This window comes from Melozone crissalis, unplaced genomic scaffold (genome assembly GCF_028551555.1).
Source record: "Melozone crissalis strain CALT ecotype California unplaced genomic scaffold, PUWL_Pcris_2 ptg000056l_1, whole genome shotgun sequence".
NCBI lineage: Eukaryota > Metazoa > Chordata > Aves > Passeriformes > Passerellidae > Melozone > Melozone crissalis.
Window position 1 is genome coordinate 5,760,983 of NW_026535834.1, and position 13,946 is coordinate 5,774,928.

General features: G+C 52.6%; 3 protein-coding genes across 3 annotated transcripts; 2 read left to right on the forward strand and 1 right to left on the reverse strand.

Annotated features, from left to right (window-relative positions):
- Positions 1–554: 554 nt before the first annotated feature.
- JKAMP (JNK1/MAPK8 associated membrane protein) lies at positions 555–7,180 on the reverse strand. The gene is made up of 7 exons (XM_054286770.1): positions 7,108–7,180; positions 6,870–6,961; positions 6,171–6,325; positions 3,526–3,732; positions 2,144–2,325; positions 1,435–1,511; positions 555–1,142 (listed from the first exon to the last, which is right to left on the reverse strand). Exons 1-7 carry the CDS (start codon positions 7,118–7,120, stop codon positions 924–926), a joined length of 945 nt encoding a protein of 314 aa, XP_054142745.1. The 5' UTR covers positions 7,121–7,180; the 3' UTR covers positions 555–923.
- Positions 7,181–7,392: 212 nt separating this feature from the next.
- Positions 7,393–10,461, forward strand: L3HYPDH (trans-L-3-hydroxyproline dehydratase). Its single transcript, XM_054286797.1, has 5 exons — positions 7,393–7,942; positions 8,157–8,326; positions 8,604–8,726; positions 9,574–9,711; positions 9,993–10,461. The coding sequence occupies exons 1-5, from the start codon at positions 7,393–7,395 to the stop codon at positions 10,116–10,118; spliced, it is 1,107 nt and encodes a 368-aa protein (XP_054142772.1). The 3' UTR covers positions 10,119–10,461.
- Positions 10,462–12,059: 1,598 nt separating this feature from the next.
- GPR135 (G protein-coupled receptor 135) lies at positions 12,060–13,536 on the forward strand. The gene has a single exon (XM_054286828.1). It carries the CDS (start codon positions 12,060–12,062, stop codon positions 13,338–13,340), a length of 1,281 nt encoding a protein of 426 aa, XP_054142803.1. The 3' UTR covers positions 13,341–13,536.
- The last annotated feature ends 410 nt before the right edge of the window (positions 13,537–13,946 follow it).

Here is a 13,946-nt window from a genome sequence, read left to right on the forward strand (position 1 = left end):
CAAACCGTCATGGAGGAGAGTGACACTCAAGGCAGCCTGGCTGAGGTGACACCTTTCAAAGCCTCTGAGCTCCTGGCAGACTGTCCTTAGCAGTGCTGGCAGAATGAAGAGCATTATTGTCATAGAGATATAGAAATAGGCAGTTAGTCAGTGATCCATACAGTGAAAGAGTTTAATTTGAGAGGATCTTATTTTTGGTTCTGTTTCTGGCCCTTCAGCACTGCTCTGCATCTTCTTCTAGACCCTCTACAGCATCAAGTTTTGGTGATCAATACTAACCCACTACCAAAAAAAGAAAACCTTTAATCTGATCTATTTAATGCTCTCCAGGAAGGTTTCCATAAATGAAGGACACAGAGCATAAACTCCACCTTACAGAGAATTTTACAGTGCATCTCTTCTTCTTCTTTTACAATGCATTTCTTCTCCAGCAGTCAGACTCAAACATCATGAGGATTCAAGCACATGTTTTATCTTTTGATGAAGAAGACAGTCTGCTTCCACTGGTGGGGGATAGAAGCTAGAGTATGTGATGAAAAAATGAAGTTCTCTGGTATATTCAAGCTCTATTTTTTTTTTTTATTAAAGTCTATTGAAAACCAGGCTCTATTGTTTTATTCAAATATCATGTTAGGAAATGAACAATACACAAGCAAACCATTGTACTAGGATGTGTCACAAGCTTTTTACACAAATTCACAGTGATAAATAGATAAAAAGACATTGCTTTCCATCTATACCAGATACTTAGGAAGAATACAAAGTGCAGCTTTTTAATACTATACAGTCTCACCCAGAGGTGTTTCACCAGAAGTCTGGCACATAAACAACTTCTTTTTGAAAACAGAAGTTTCCAAAGCATGACAAGCACTAAAATTGCTTCATCCAGACCACTGGGACAGAGTTGTTGGCACAGGCTCCTTTCAGTGTCCATTCCCACCTTCAGAGAGGATCCGTGAGGGCTCCGTGTACTTTGCTGTCATCAGGTAGAAGAGGGCAGGGGCAGGTACCAAGGCAAGCAAAGGCAGGTCCTGCTCAAGCTTATCCAGTTTGGAAATGGAGATGATTCCATAGGCATGGAGTAACCAGTGGCTGAAGAGGACAACGAGCCTTTTCTTCCTCACGAGCAGATCCTTGAAAAACTTGTAAAATAAACACAATTTCCTGTTAGCATTCAGCCTGTTTGCCAGCACCTGACATTTAAGAGGTGTGACAGGTAGAGCTCCTGGGTTTGAGCCCTTCCAGCACACACCCAGCTTCTCAGTGCATCATCAGAGAGAATTCTCACATGACATTCCTCCAGCCAAGAGGGGAAGGGATAAAGGAAGGGGCTTAAATGTAAAATACACCACTGAAAAAAGGCAAGAGACAAAGTGGTCTCTGCTCACTCAAGTCTTTTTTTACTCTTTTAACACAAGAAACATGTTTACCCACCTCCACTTCAGAAGCAGACATGTACACAGCCAGTGTAACCAAAGAGAGGACCAGGATGATGTATGGGAAGGCATAATCTAAAGGCAAACATATAACACATTATCAGGCAAAAAAATGGCACAGCTTATCCTTCAGCAGAGAGTTTTTCCACAGGTGTGAAGCAAACTGAGCTGCTCTAGCTGCCTCTTAACTTGTGAGGGTCAGCCAAGCACAACCTGCACAGCTCTTCCCTCTGAGATTTTCTGCTATTTCTCAGTGGAGTTACTCAATGCTTATACCACAAATTGAAAAATGATAATGAGAAAAGTAGTCAGGCTGAGTGGGGATTTTGTGGCACCTCTCCAAATGTGACAAGAATAGCTATTTTTGGTTTGGCTTCTAGCAATCTCCCCAAATTTACACTGAAATCAGACAAACTCTGCCTTAGCAAAAAGTGGAACTAGCTCACTCTGAAGTACTTTCCTCTCTCACCCCTTCTCCTCCTTTTTTGGGAAAGGGACAGTCTCTAGCAGCACTAGGTGAGACAAAGCAGTGTTGGTCAGGAGGACAGAGCTCCTAATGAGCAACCTTTTCAGGTGAAACTCCTCAAAATAACCCTAAACAACATCCTTATTCCCAAAGCAAAAAATGTCCCCTCCTTCTGTCTCTTAAGTCCTTTCTTAGTGTGCACTGATGGTGTGTTCAGGAGTGTTTTTAGGAGAGAACTCACAGAGGAGGCCTCCTCCCACGGCCTGCAGCACGGTGAGGATGGGGAAGAAGTAGAGTGCTGCATAAATGCTTTTAAATCTGTCAGATCTCCCCAAACCACAGGCAATCTTCTTAACCAGGAGAGGCCTCAGCAGCATCATCAGCACGAGACAGAAGGCATAATAGATAAACACAATGGTGTACCTGGAGAAAAAGAAAAATTCCTTAAAATGTGCAATTTTCTCATAGAGACAGAGGTCACAACCAAGGAATTTGGGGTTAGTCAGTGAACTCTATAAAGACTTTATGGGTAAAAGGTTTAAACACAGAATGATGGGCCAAATTTTCCTTAAGGGAAACAGTCAGGATGTTTCCTTTCCAACAAAAGGAAAATAAAAAGAAAAAAAGAAATTTTCAGCTACATATTGACAGGCTGAGAGGACAATGTCTCAAGTTGTACATGGGGAGGTTCAGGTTGGACATCAGGAGGAATTTCTTCACAGAAAGGGTGATCAGACACTGGAATGGGCTGTCCAGGGAGGTGATGGAGTCACCATCCCTAGAGATGTTAAACATCTGGAAATGCTTAAAATCTGGAAATTATCTTTAATCTGGAAATTATCTTTAATCTGGAAAGACTGGAATTGGCACTCAGTGCCATGGTGGTGCTGAGCCATAGGCTGGACTCAACGATCCAAGAGGTCTTTTCCAAATAAACTGATTGTGTGATAAGCCTGGGCTATGCCACTTTCTTTGATTACTCAGAAAATCATTAAGTGTTGCTAAATCTATGTAAAACAGCTCAATGCACGAAAGATTCAGGGGATTGACTGCCATTGATCCCAGCTCTACCTGAACACTTTTGGCTGCTTGGAGGAGAGGCAGGGGGGTACACACTGACAGGGGGCACACATAGGGGGCACACACTCACAGGGGGTGCACACAGGGGCACATCACAGGCACATTTTATGAAAAATCCTTTCCTTAGGATTTTTTTCTCCTGAGAAGCTGAGAGGCCTCAGGAACAAAATGTAAACAATGGTTATCTGCTGCTGTGGAATGCAACAGGTGCATCTGTGATTGGTCTCATGTGGTTGCTTCTAATTAATGGCCAATCACAGTCAGCTGGCTCAGACTCTCTGTCTGAAACACAAGCTTTTGTTATTCATTCCTTCTTAGCTAGCCTTCTGATGAAAACCTTTCTTCTATTCTTTTAGTATAGTTCTAATATAACATATATCATAAAATAATAAATCAGCCTTCTGAAACATGGAGTCAGATCCTCGTCTCTTCCCTCATCCTCAGACCCCTGTGAACACGGTCACAGGCACACACTCACAGAGGGTACACACAGGGGTGCACACTCACAAGGGGGCACACACAGGGGGTGCAGTGCACACTCACAGGGGGTACACGGCCTCGTGGGTGCAGTGCACGGTGGTGATGTAGTCGGGGCTGGGGTTGTACAGCATGGTGTACCAGTCCGAGAGCTTCTTGACGGGGCAGGAGCGGATGTGCAGGGAGCCCGCGGGGTCGCTGAGCAGCAGAGTCACCAGGGCTGCCACGCTGCACTCCAGCAGTGCCGTCAGGTGCTGCAGCAGCGCGCTGGAGCTAAGGGACAACAGCACTGCTGTTTTGTGGAGATAAACAAAACTGCACAACTTTGTGAAAGCTGCAAAGCCGGTATGTTTATTACAACACTGGGCACATGTGGAGATTACTCTCCTTAAAAGATCACTCTCTGGGAACACATGTCTTTTAAGAAGAGTAATACAGATCCCTTTTTATCCCCCTCTCAAATCCATATGCATGCAATTTCACAATAGGTTCATACATATTCATTTTTACAAATTTCACTTGACATTTGCCACTTGTTCTTCTTTATCAGAAAGAAATCCTAGGTCAGGTTGACCCGCTCTCACAGCAGTCTCTGTCTCTCTATGTCTCCTCTCCCTTATCTCTGTCCTTCTTGAAGCAGTTTCCCTGAGCCTAGGCTTTTTATGAGAACAGGCAGTCAAACTAAATAGCTGTGTTTTCAAACTACAGACTTAACTCAAAGATGTACATTGCACCTAAATCAAAATGGATTTCTACTCTGGAGAATTTCTACTGTCTCACTGTCACTGCCGGGCTCTCAGAACCTCTGCTGGCCACAGCCACCCCAAGATGTGTTACAAAGTCTCTTTTCCCAGCCCAGCAGTCCAAGAAGGAGTCAGAACTCTTCTCATTCTCAAGGTTGTTTATTATTTCTTGTCTATAAAATTCTTTCTCCAACCCCCCAAGGTCTGTCTGGCAGGTCGGGTTGAGGCACACTGACCACCTTCAGAGACAGTGTTATCTTTTTATACTAAAAACTACATGTACGTTATTTACAATAACTTTCCAATTCCTATCACCTATGTTAGACAGTGAGCTTCTACTCTAAACCAATCTAAAAATACCAACATCATCCAGAAGATGGAGGCCAAGAAGAGGGAGGAGAAAGGCAGGACATGCCCAGATTCCTCCATCTTTGCCCCCTGAACCCCCATTCTGAAAAACCTCAAAAATCTATTTTTCACCCCATGACAAACTAACTATTATTCTACTTAAACTCTCTTTGTAGGAAAGACATTCTATGCTGTTCTTGTAAGCCAGCAAAGGCTTCCTGATGATAAGGAAAGCCCCATAGCTCTCCTGAGGAAGACACCGAGGTTGTCACCATGGAGATGTGATGAAAGAGAGAAAGTTAAGAGATATGGACTCCACTGAGAACTTTGTTTCTTTCCTATAACCAATGGGCAGTGAATGTATATGTTAAGTGAATGTAAACATTTTGAAAGAGTATAAAAGCAACACGTTGCTATAATAAACCTCTCTTGCACCCTTCTGATGGAGTTGTGGTACTTTGTGCTGTGTCATGCTCTATAATGCCATCTCTTGACTTGTAATTCTTCATATAAAGGTTGGTAATTGTTTTTCCATGGGTCAAGATCAAAGGCACAGGGCTCCTGGACTCTGTGCCAAGGTCTTTGAGACCCCTGACAGGGTCTCGAGTCCTCCAGGGCAGCCAGAGGAATTTCCTGGGCTCCCACACCATGCTGCCAGCTCCTGCAAATCCCAACAGCCCTGGAATCCCACAGAGCCTTCTGCAGAGTTAAAACCTGCTCAGTGTGGAAACTCTGCCAGTCTCAGGTGGTTCAGTGTGTAAAAGAAAAGAGCAGAGGGTAATGCACCACACGTCTCAGAAGGGGTGACATTGCTGCTTGTGATATAAGCAGAATTGCCAAAGCTGCAGGTTGAAGATGGTAAATATTCATATATTAAACATTCTCAGTCCCCTATCTGTTCATTGCTCAGAGAACCACAGAATGATTTGGGTTAGAAGGGCTTTAAAGACTGTCCAGTTCCAACCCCCTGCCATGGACAGCTCAGTGCACTCCAGAGCCATCACTCCTCAAAACACTCCAGTCTAACACCTGATGGCCAGATGCAGCTGTGGGTTTAAACCTTTTTTACAGAACTTGTCTGATGTAAAGGCCACAGCAGCTCTGCTATCAAGACCCAAAGCCAGAATACATATTTTTAAAGAGAAAAGTCAAACCCATCTTCTCATTGCACCTGTGCAGCCCTGCTGATACTGACCCAGGGGAGAGGGGATGATACAACCTGCTCTTCTGTCTGCTGGGAAACCAAATCCAGCCCAGACTGCCAGCTGGACTGTGCACTGGCACATTAAAGAGGTACAGACCATGCCCTGAGGGCACTGACTGGACAGGGTGCCCTGCAGGACACTTACATTTGTAAATAAACTCTCCTACAGCCACTCTAAAACTCTGTGCAACCACATCAGCTCAATCAATAACAAGGGTGGATGGGGCTCTGAGCAACCTGCTCTGCTGGGAGGTGTCCCTGCCCATGAGAGAGAACTGGCACTGGATGATCTTTAAGGATCCCACCCAACCTAAACCAGTCTAGGATTCCAAGAAGTGCTGGACAGCTCAGTTCAGCATCTCAGATTAATCACTTTCCAATTTTAAACAACCCATCCAGAGAAAGGGTACACAAACCTCTTTTTTCCAGAATACCACTCAATAAAGAACCAGTGTAACACCAGGGGCAGCATGGCCATGAAGCCGAGGTACAGCCAGTCATAGCGGTCTGGAGATCCCAAACACTCCCGGCAGATTTTGTTGTCATCGGTCCTTTGGCCTCTAGGACACACCTGCAGAAGGCAGAGCTTGGACTCAGAATCCCACCACCAACAGCAAATCTCTGCAGTTAATGGAAAAACAGCTTGGGGCAAGACATAGGGCAGATTTTTAAAGAGATGAAACAATAACCCCAGTAATTTCTCAGCTTACACTCGCTCTCTCTGGCTCTTCTTTTTTAATATAAACAAGGGTGAAGCATGATTAAAAGCCTTTATACAAGCCTCCATTTTCCTCTCTTGCAGTCACAGCACTCCCTCTCATCTCAGCTGCTCACAACCACGGTTCTCCGGTTTCATCCCGCCCTTACCGGCTCTGGCTCTCCCTCAGCACTCCGGTAAAACCGGCGCGCACAGGGACTCATTCCAGCACAGCTCCCCGCACCACCCCGTTCTGTGTCAGCTCTTCCAGCCCCGGTACAGCACCGAGTCCCCAGCACCTCGTGTCGCGGTGCAGCTCGGACCTCTCTCGCCTCAGCAGCCCCCGGTACCGACCCGCAGGGCACAGGCCGGGGATCCCACCTGAGCCATCCCGCCCCGGGCCCAGCCTCGCACTCACCCCGCAGTCCCCGTAGGTCTCCACGGAGCCGTTCACCGACAGCACGGTCCTGCCGCAGTACAGCCCGAGGCAGGCGGGCTGGATGTCCACAGCTGCGGGCAGAGCGCGGGCCGCGTTACCGGGAGAGGCACCGAACGCCAGTCCCGGCCCTCTCCAGCGCTGACAACATCCCCAACCCCATCCAGGCCCCACCCGCATCCCCAGCCCCGGCCCGGTGCCCCATCCCGGCCCGTCCTACCGGCGCGGAACATCGCGGTAACCCGGCAACCGCGGCCCGGTACTTCCGCCGCGGCGCTTCCGCTTCCGCCGTCGGTCGGCTCCGCCCGGGAATACGGGGCGGGAACGCGAGGGGCGGGGACTCAGCAGGGCGTGGCCTCGGCCGGGGCGTGGTTACTCCATGGGCGTGGTCAGAGGCGGGACTTCATTTGGGTGTGCTGGAGGTGGGCGCGGCTTCAGGCTGGGGTTGCCCGAGAGGGGCGTGGTCTCACTTTTGTGGGCGTGGTCTCTGGGGTGTGGCGGCGCGATGGCGGCACGGGGCGGCGGTGACAGTGACGGTGTCGGTGGCGGAGCGGGACGGGCGCTGCCGCCGCACTCGCCGTCGGACGCGGTGCTGCAGACAGTGGAGATGCACACGGGCGGCGAGCCGCTGCGCATCATCCCGAGTCTGGAGGCGGCGGAGCGGGCGGCGGCGGCCGGGCTGTCGCTGCTGTCGCTGCGGCGGGAGGTGGCGGCCAGGCACGACCACGTGCGGCGGGCGCTGATGCACGAGCCGCGCGGGCACGCCGGCATGTACGGGGCCGTGGTGGTGCGCGGCGGGGCGGCCGCGGAGGGCGCGCACCTGGCGGCGCTGTTCCTGCACTGCGCCGGCTACAGCGCCATGTGCGGCCACGCCGTCATGGCCCTCGGCCGCTTCGCCCTCGACTACGGGCTCGTACCGGAGCCCACCCGCCCCGAGACCGCCGTCCGCCTGCGCTGCCCCTGCGGGCCCGTCACCGCCTTCGTGCCCTGGGACGGGCACCGCAGCGGCAACCCCGTGCGCTTCCACAGCGTGCCCGCCTTCGCTGCCGCCACCGGTGGGGAACGCTGAGTGTTCTGGGGGGGTTGGTGGCTGGCTAAGGGGCGTCTGGCAATTGTCTCCCTTGTCCCACTGTTCGTCAGGGATGCTGTAAGATGCCCTAGGAGTACTCAAGTTATCATCCCTGTTCACTGCCCTCGCATGTGGCTGTGTTCCTTCACTCTGTGGCTCAGCAGTTTTGCCTCCTCACGTTCCTCCCTTTCTCTGCCCAGACTTGGCCATTGATGTCCCTGGCCATGGGAAGGTGGTGGTTGACATCGGCTATGGTGGCACCTTCTACGCCTTCCTCAGCGCCGAGCAGCTGGGCCTTGATGTGCGCTCTGCAAAGACCAGAGACCTTGTCAGTGCAGCGAGTGCAGTGACAGAGGCGGTGAAGAAACAGGTATGGATGAGCACTGTGGTATCCCAGCATGATCCCTCTGGGGTTACTGCACCAGGCCAGCTCAGGATGGTGGGAGAGTCCCATCCTCCCAGCCCCATGATGAATTTCAGAGCCCTTACAAGGATGGGAGAAGGAGCTTTCCTGCTTCTCTGTCACCTGGGAAGCAGAGGTGGAAACGCAGCCATGTGGCCTTGTCCCCTTCCTCTGGTCTCTCACAGAAGCTGCACTGCATGCATTGCTGCTGTTGTATTTGTGACCTTCTCTGTGCTGTTCCCAGTTCAAGCTTCATCACCCTGAGAGTGAAGACCTGGCTTTCCTCTACGGCACCATCCTGACAGACGGGAAAGATGCCTTTAGTGAGGAGCCCACCACCAACATCTGTGTGTTTGCAGATGAACAGGTACAGAAACGGGCTCTTCTCAGGCACAAGAGACACCACAATTGTCCCTTAGATCCACTGCAAAGAAGAGAAACTGTTCTGGTTCTTAGTTTGGGCAGTGATTGCTTGTGCTGCTGTCATGGTTTTGCTGCTAGTAGCAGAAATACTTTTGCACACTTTAGATGGTGGCATTTTAAAAAGCTTCATACCCAGAAACTGTTGATTGGAATTTTCCAGGAGTTCAGGAGCTGAGAAAGGATCTCAGCATAGTACATGTCCCTAAAGTCCTAATCCAGGGAACATCTGCTGGCGATTAACAACAGGAAAGAAATGGAGTGTTAAAATTCTGTTCTTGTCTGCAGTGCATAAGGTATCACACAAATGGCAGGGGAAGTTTTGGTTGGACTTTCCAGCTGTGAGAAGTGTGGAGCACTGGGACAGGTCACCTCAGAAGCTGGCCAACACTGTGGTTTTGGAGGTTTTAAAAACCAGGTTGGCCAGGAGCCCCCTCAGTGTAAGGAGAACCAATCCTGCCTTGAGGTGTGAGAATGGGACAGGTAGCCTCAGCCCCTCTCAGTCCTTTTGAGATGATGCTGGGAAGATTTCAACTTCTAAATAGCTTCTAAATAGCCTCAGTTTATTAGATCATCCATCCCTAACTGTGCCAAAGCCCACCACAGTCCAGAAGTACCCCAAACCTGCTTCTTTTTTCCTTTTCAGTTATGATGTATCTGGATTCTCTACAAAACCCTGGCTTGGGGGACTTTCCCCTGAGTGCAGTGTAAAGGTGGCAGAGAGAACTGTGGGGAGCAATCTCATTTTGTGTTAAACCCCAAAATCTACAGCTGGTTCATCTCTTCTGCTGTAGGTTGACCGGAGTCCGACGGGTTCGGGGGTGACAGCTCGCATTGCCCTGCAGTACCACAAGGGACTCATCCAGCTGGAGCAGAGCAGAACCTTCCAGAGCAGCACCACGGGCTCCCTGTTCACTGGGAAGGCAGTGAAGGCAAGTGGCTGGTGCTGGGCTTTCCTCCTGAATCAAGGGCTGCTGGAAATGTGCTCAGTGGGGAAGCAGAAAAGCCTTTCTGTGCCCAGGGAAGGAGGGAGGTGCCTGTGGGTCCTGCCCTCCCACAAACCTGGCACTAAAAGGATTTTAGGGCCTTGTTGTGTTGTGTGGCTGCTTTGGGATGTACCAGGGCATAAATGTCAGGTAGCACTGGAATTCTGTGGGGCTGGGAGAGTGGAGAACCTTCTGTTGCCTCTGTCCTCATCCTGATCCCTCTGCAGGAGACCAAGGTTGGGAACTACAACGCTGTCATTGTGGAAGTCTCAGGAGAGGCATTTTACACTGGCACAGCCACCTTCACTGTGGAAGAGGAGGACCCACTGAAACACGGCTTCTTCCTCAAGTGACCTGAGCCACAGGTGGTGGCAGAGCCTCACTGATGGTGCTGTGCTTCTCCTGACCATGAATTTCTGTTTTACTTCTCCACACATTGCAACAGGAACAGCCCTGGGTGGTGTGACAGCATTTGTCACATTTCAGGGTAACAGGCTTGTTGCCCTGTTCTGATTAGCATATTGGGTGCACTGTGATTAGCACATACAAGCTGCTCTGAGATGCTGTAGTATTTTTCTTCTTGTTTTTCTTACCCATAATTCACAGAAAACTGAGCTGATCTTGGAGAGCTGCCTTCAAATTTATGTGCCTTCTCTATGTCTGCAAATTAGGAATTTTAAAATTAAATTTCTATTAAATGCCGGCTGAAAATTTTGCCATTTTCCTTGTTTTCACTCCCAGAGCTCAATTTGCAGGATTCTGCTGAGTATGTCCTGACACTGGGTTTGAATTGCTAGCTCTTGTTGTCTCCTGCTCAGCCAGCTGTGCTGCTCTGTCTCATGCCCCAGCTTCCCTGTTCAGCCTGTCCAGACAGCCCCTTCCTCACTCATTTCACCCCACCAGGGCTCTCCTGCATCCTGGGGCTGGATGCAGGTATTTGATCAGAATTTCCTGTGTTCCTGCTGAGTGTCCATGCTGTGCTGCTTCCCTAAGCCTTCCTCTCTTGCTTATCTTGGACCACTGGCTGCAAATACCCTGTGGTTAACTTTCAACAGGAGCAGCTGTGTTTGAAAGTCTGAGCCATTACGACCTTTGACTGCCAATTATTTACTGCTTTTGTCCCAGTCCAGGGGCAGCTTGTGCAGCAGAGTGCAGTCAGTGCTTGCTTTGCCAGAGTCCCTCCAGGGAAAAACCAAGCATTTGCAGTGGCAGGAGCAGACCTTCAGACCTCTGGTGGCCTGTCACTTCCACTGTGTCTGTGGATAAAATGGTGCTTGTTAAATGAAGACACTCATAGGGGGAACTGGCATTTGTTAAAATGAGACATGAAAATGAGAATGATCATCTCATGCAGCAGAAGGGTGCATACTGGTGAACTTAAATAAGGTTGGCACAGAAAAGCCTGGAAGGAATTTCTTCTGTCAACTTGAAAATAACTTTGTTGCAGGAAGAAACAAAAATCCCGATTTATGCAACTACTGAACTGCCAGTAGACTTGTTTTGTTTGTTTTTTTTTTTTTTTTCTGGGGCTCCTGCTCCCAGCTTTCCTGTAACTCCCTTGTAAGTCCCATACAGCCTCTGGTCCATGAGAACAAGAAGTGACACACGTTGTCCATGCTTGCAGGAGCACACACTTCCATGAATGAAAACTCTTCCATGTGTTTTCATCTTCTGAGCATCTCCTGATCATCCTCCAGCCTGGCTCCTTGCAAAGAGCTGGACAGCAAGTCACAAAGCCCAGCACAGAGATGTTTGGATATTATTCAGGCATTAATTGTGATGCATCCTTCATTACCTATTCTGTACCCCCATCCTTAAGAAAATTTTCAGGTAGGGGCAGGCAGCTATAGCATGGATCAGTGGGGGGAAAGTGTCCTGCTGCCCATGTTGGGGGGGGGTCCCTGGCCTGATCCCTCAATCTTACACCTGATGATCCCTCAGACCCCAGCCTGGTGAGCCTGGGGGATGGTCCCGGCGTCCAGCTGAGGGTCTGGGGGTAGCTGTTCTCCGTGATGGACTGGGGCTGTGCGGGGAGAGTAGCTCACCGGGGCTGTGCGAGGAGAGGCACTGACCGGGGCTGCCCGGGGAGCACATCTGTGGGGACCCATGGCATGGTGCCGCTGTGGGCTGCAGTCCCCCGGCCCCACCGCCCGTCTGTTGGGGCTCCGCTTCGCCGCCGCCGGGTCCGGCTGGGCCGGGCCGGGCCGGTTCCCCGGGTAACGGCGGCCGAGCGACGTCAGCGGCCGGGGGGGCCGGGAGCGGCGGGGCCTCCGCAGCCGCGGCGGGGCCGGGCCATGAGGCTGCGCATGGAGCCGGCGGCGGCCGTGCCGGGCAACCTCTCCCGCGGCGGCGGCGGCGGCAACGAGAGCGGCGGGGCGGCGGCGGCGGGAGCAGCGGGGTGGTCGGCGGCGGCGCTGGCCTCGCAAGCGGCCGCGCTGCTGCTCATCTTCGCCCTCTCGGCGCTGGGCAACGGCGCGGTGGTGCTGGTGATCGCCCGGCACCGGCAGCTCCGCACGGTCACCAACGCCTTCGTGCTGTCGCTGTCTCTGTCGGAGCTGCTGGGCGCCCTGCTCTGCCTGCCGCTGGCCTTCCTCAGCCTGCTCAGCCGCCCGCCCGGCGCTTGGCTCTTCGGGCAGCGCCTGTGCCTGGCCAGCGCCGCGCTCCACGCCGGGCTGGGCATCGCCGCCACGCTCACCATGGCCCTGCTCTCCTTCGACCGCTACTGTGCCATCGTCCGCCAGCCGCGGCACAAGATGGGCCGGCGCCGCGCCGCGCAGCTGCTGGCCGCGGTCTGGCTGGCCGCCCTGGCGCTGGCCGGGCCCTGGTACGGGCTGGCGGGCGAGGGGCGTCGCGAAGCCCGGCCCGGCGCCTACCGCTGCGTCTACGTGCTGCCCTGGGGCTCCTCGCGGCTCGGGCCGCCCTACGGCGCTGCCCTCATCGTGCTCTGCTACCTGCTGCCCTTCGCCGTCATGTGCTTCTGCCACTTCAACATCTGCCGGGCGGTGCGGCTGGCCGAGAGCCGGGTGCGGCCGCTCACCACCTACGGGCACCTGCTGCGCGCCTACGGGGAGATGCGCACGGCCACCACCGTGCTCATCATGATCGTCTCCATCATCTGCTGCTGGGGGCCCTACTGCATCCTGGGGCTGGCCGCCGCCGCCGGCCGCCTGCCCTTTTCGCCCACCATGGACGCCGTGGCCAGCGGGATGGCCTGGGCCAACGGCGCCATCAACCCCCTCATCTACGCCGCCCGTAACCCCAACATCTCGGTGCTGCTGCGGCGCAGCCGGGAGGGCGGCTACAGGACTAGGAACAACATGGTCGCCTACCTGTCGGTGCCGGGCCGCCAGCCGGAGCCGCGCAGCCGGGCTGAGCGGGTCCGGGAGCGCTACATCAACCGGCACAGCGGGGCCCCGGGCAGCGCCGTGTCCTCGTCCAGCCCGGCCAGCGGGGCAGAGGTGGCCATGTGGGCCTGCAAGACTCCCGCTGTGCTCTTCTGCCGGGACGGACAGCCGGACACGGTCTCTGAGGGCACCCTGAAGGGCAGAGCGGGCGCCATCGACACCAGCCTGTGAAGGGATGGGGGCCGGCATGGAGGCATCGGGCCCCGGGTGCCTCCCTGAACAGAGTCCTGCTGCTTGGAGCCCCTTGCAGCAGGATTACCAGGAATCTGTGATGGGACTGTGTTTTTTCTCCACTGTGTGAGCTTTGCTTTGGTGACCCCATTTGCGGGCAGCAAGAGCTCCACAGGGAAGGGAAATGCCCCTTCCTTTTCAGCAGGCCTGATGGATGCATTGGTGACAGCCACCGAGCCCAGCCAAGACAAGAGCTGCGAGAACAGGACAGCGTTTGCTCCAGACCTGCAGAAAGTGCCACTGTGAACTCCGGGGCTGACACACCAAACTCACTGAATGCCTGTGGGAGCTGTTTGTTAAGTGCCAAAAAAGCAACTGAAAGCTGAGCACTGGCAGCAGGATTACCAAGAACCTGTGATGGGACTGTGTTTCTTCTCCACTGTGTGAGCTCTGCTTTGGTGACCCCATTTGCGAGCAGCAAGAACTCCACAGAGAAGGGGAATCCCCCTTCCTTTTCAGCAGGCCATCAGTGACAGCCACCAAGCCCAGCCAAGGCAAGAGCTTCAAGAACAGAACAGAGTTTGCTCCAGACCTGCAGAAAGTGCC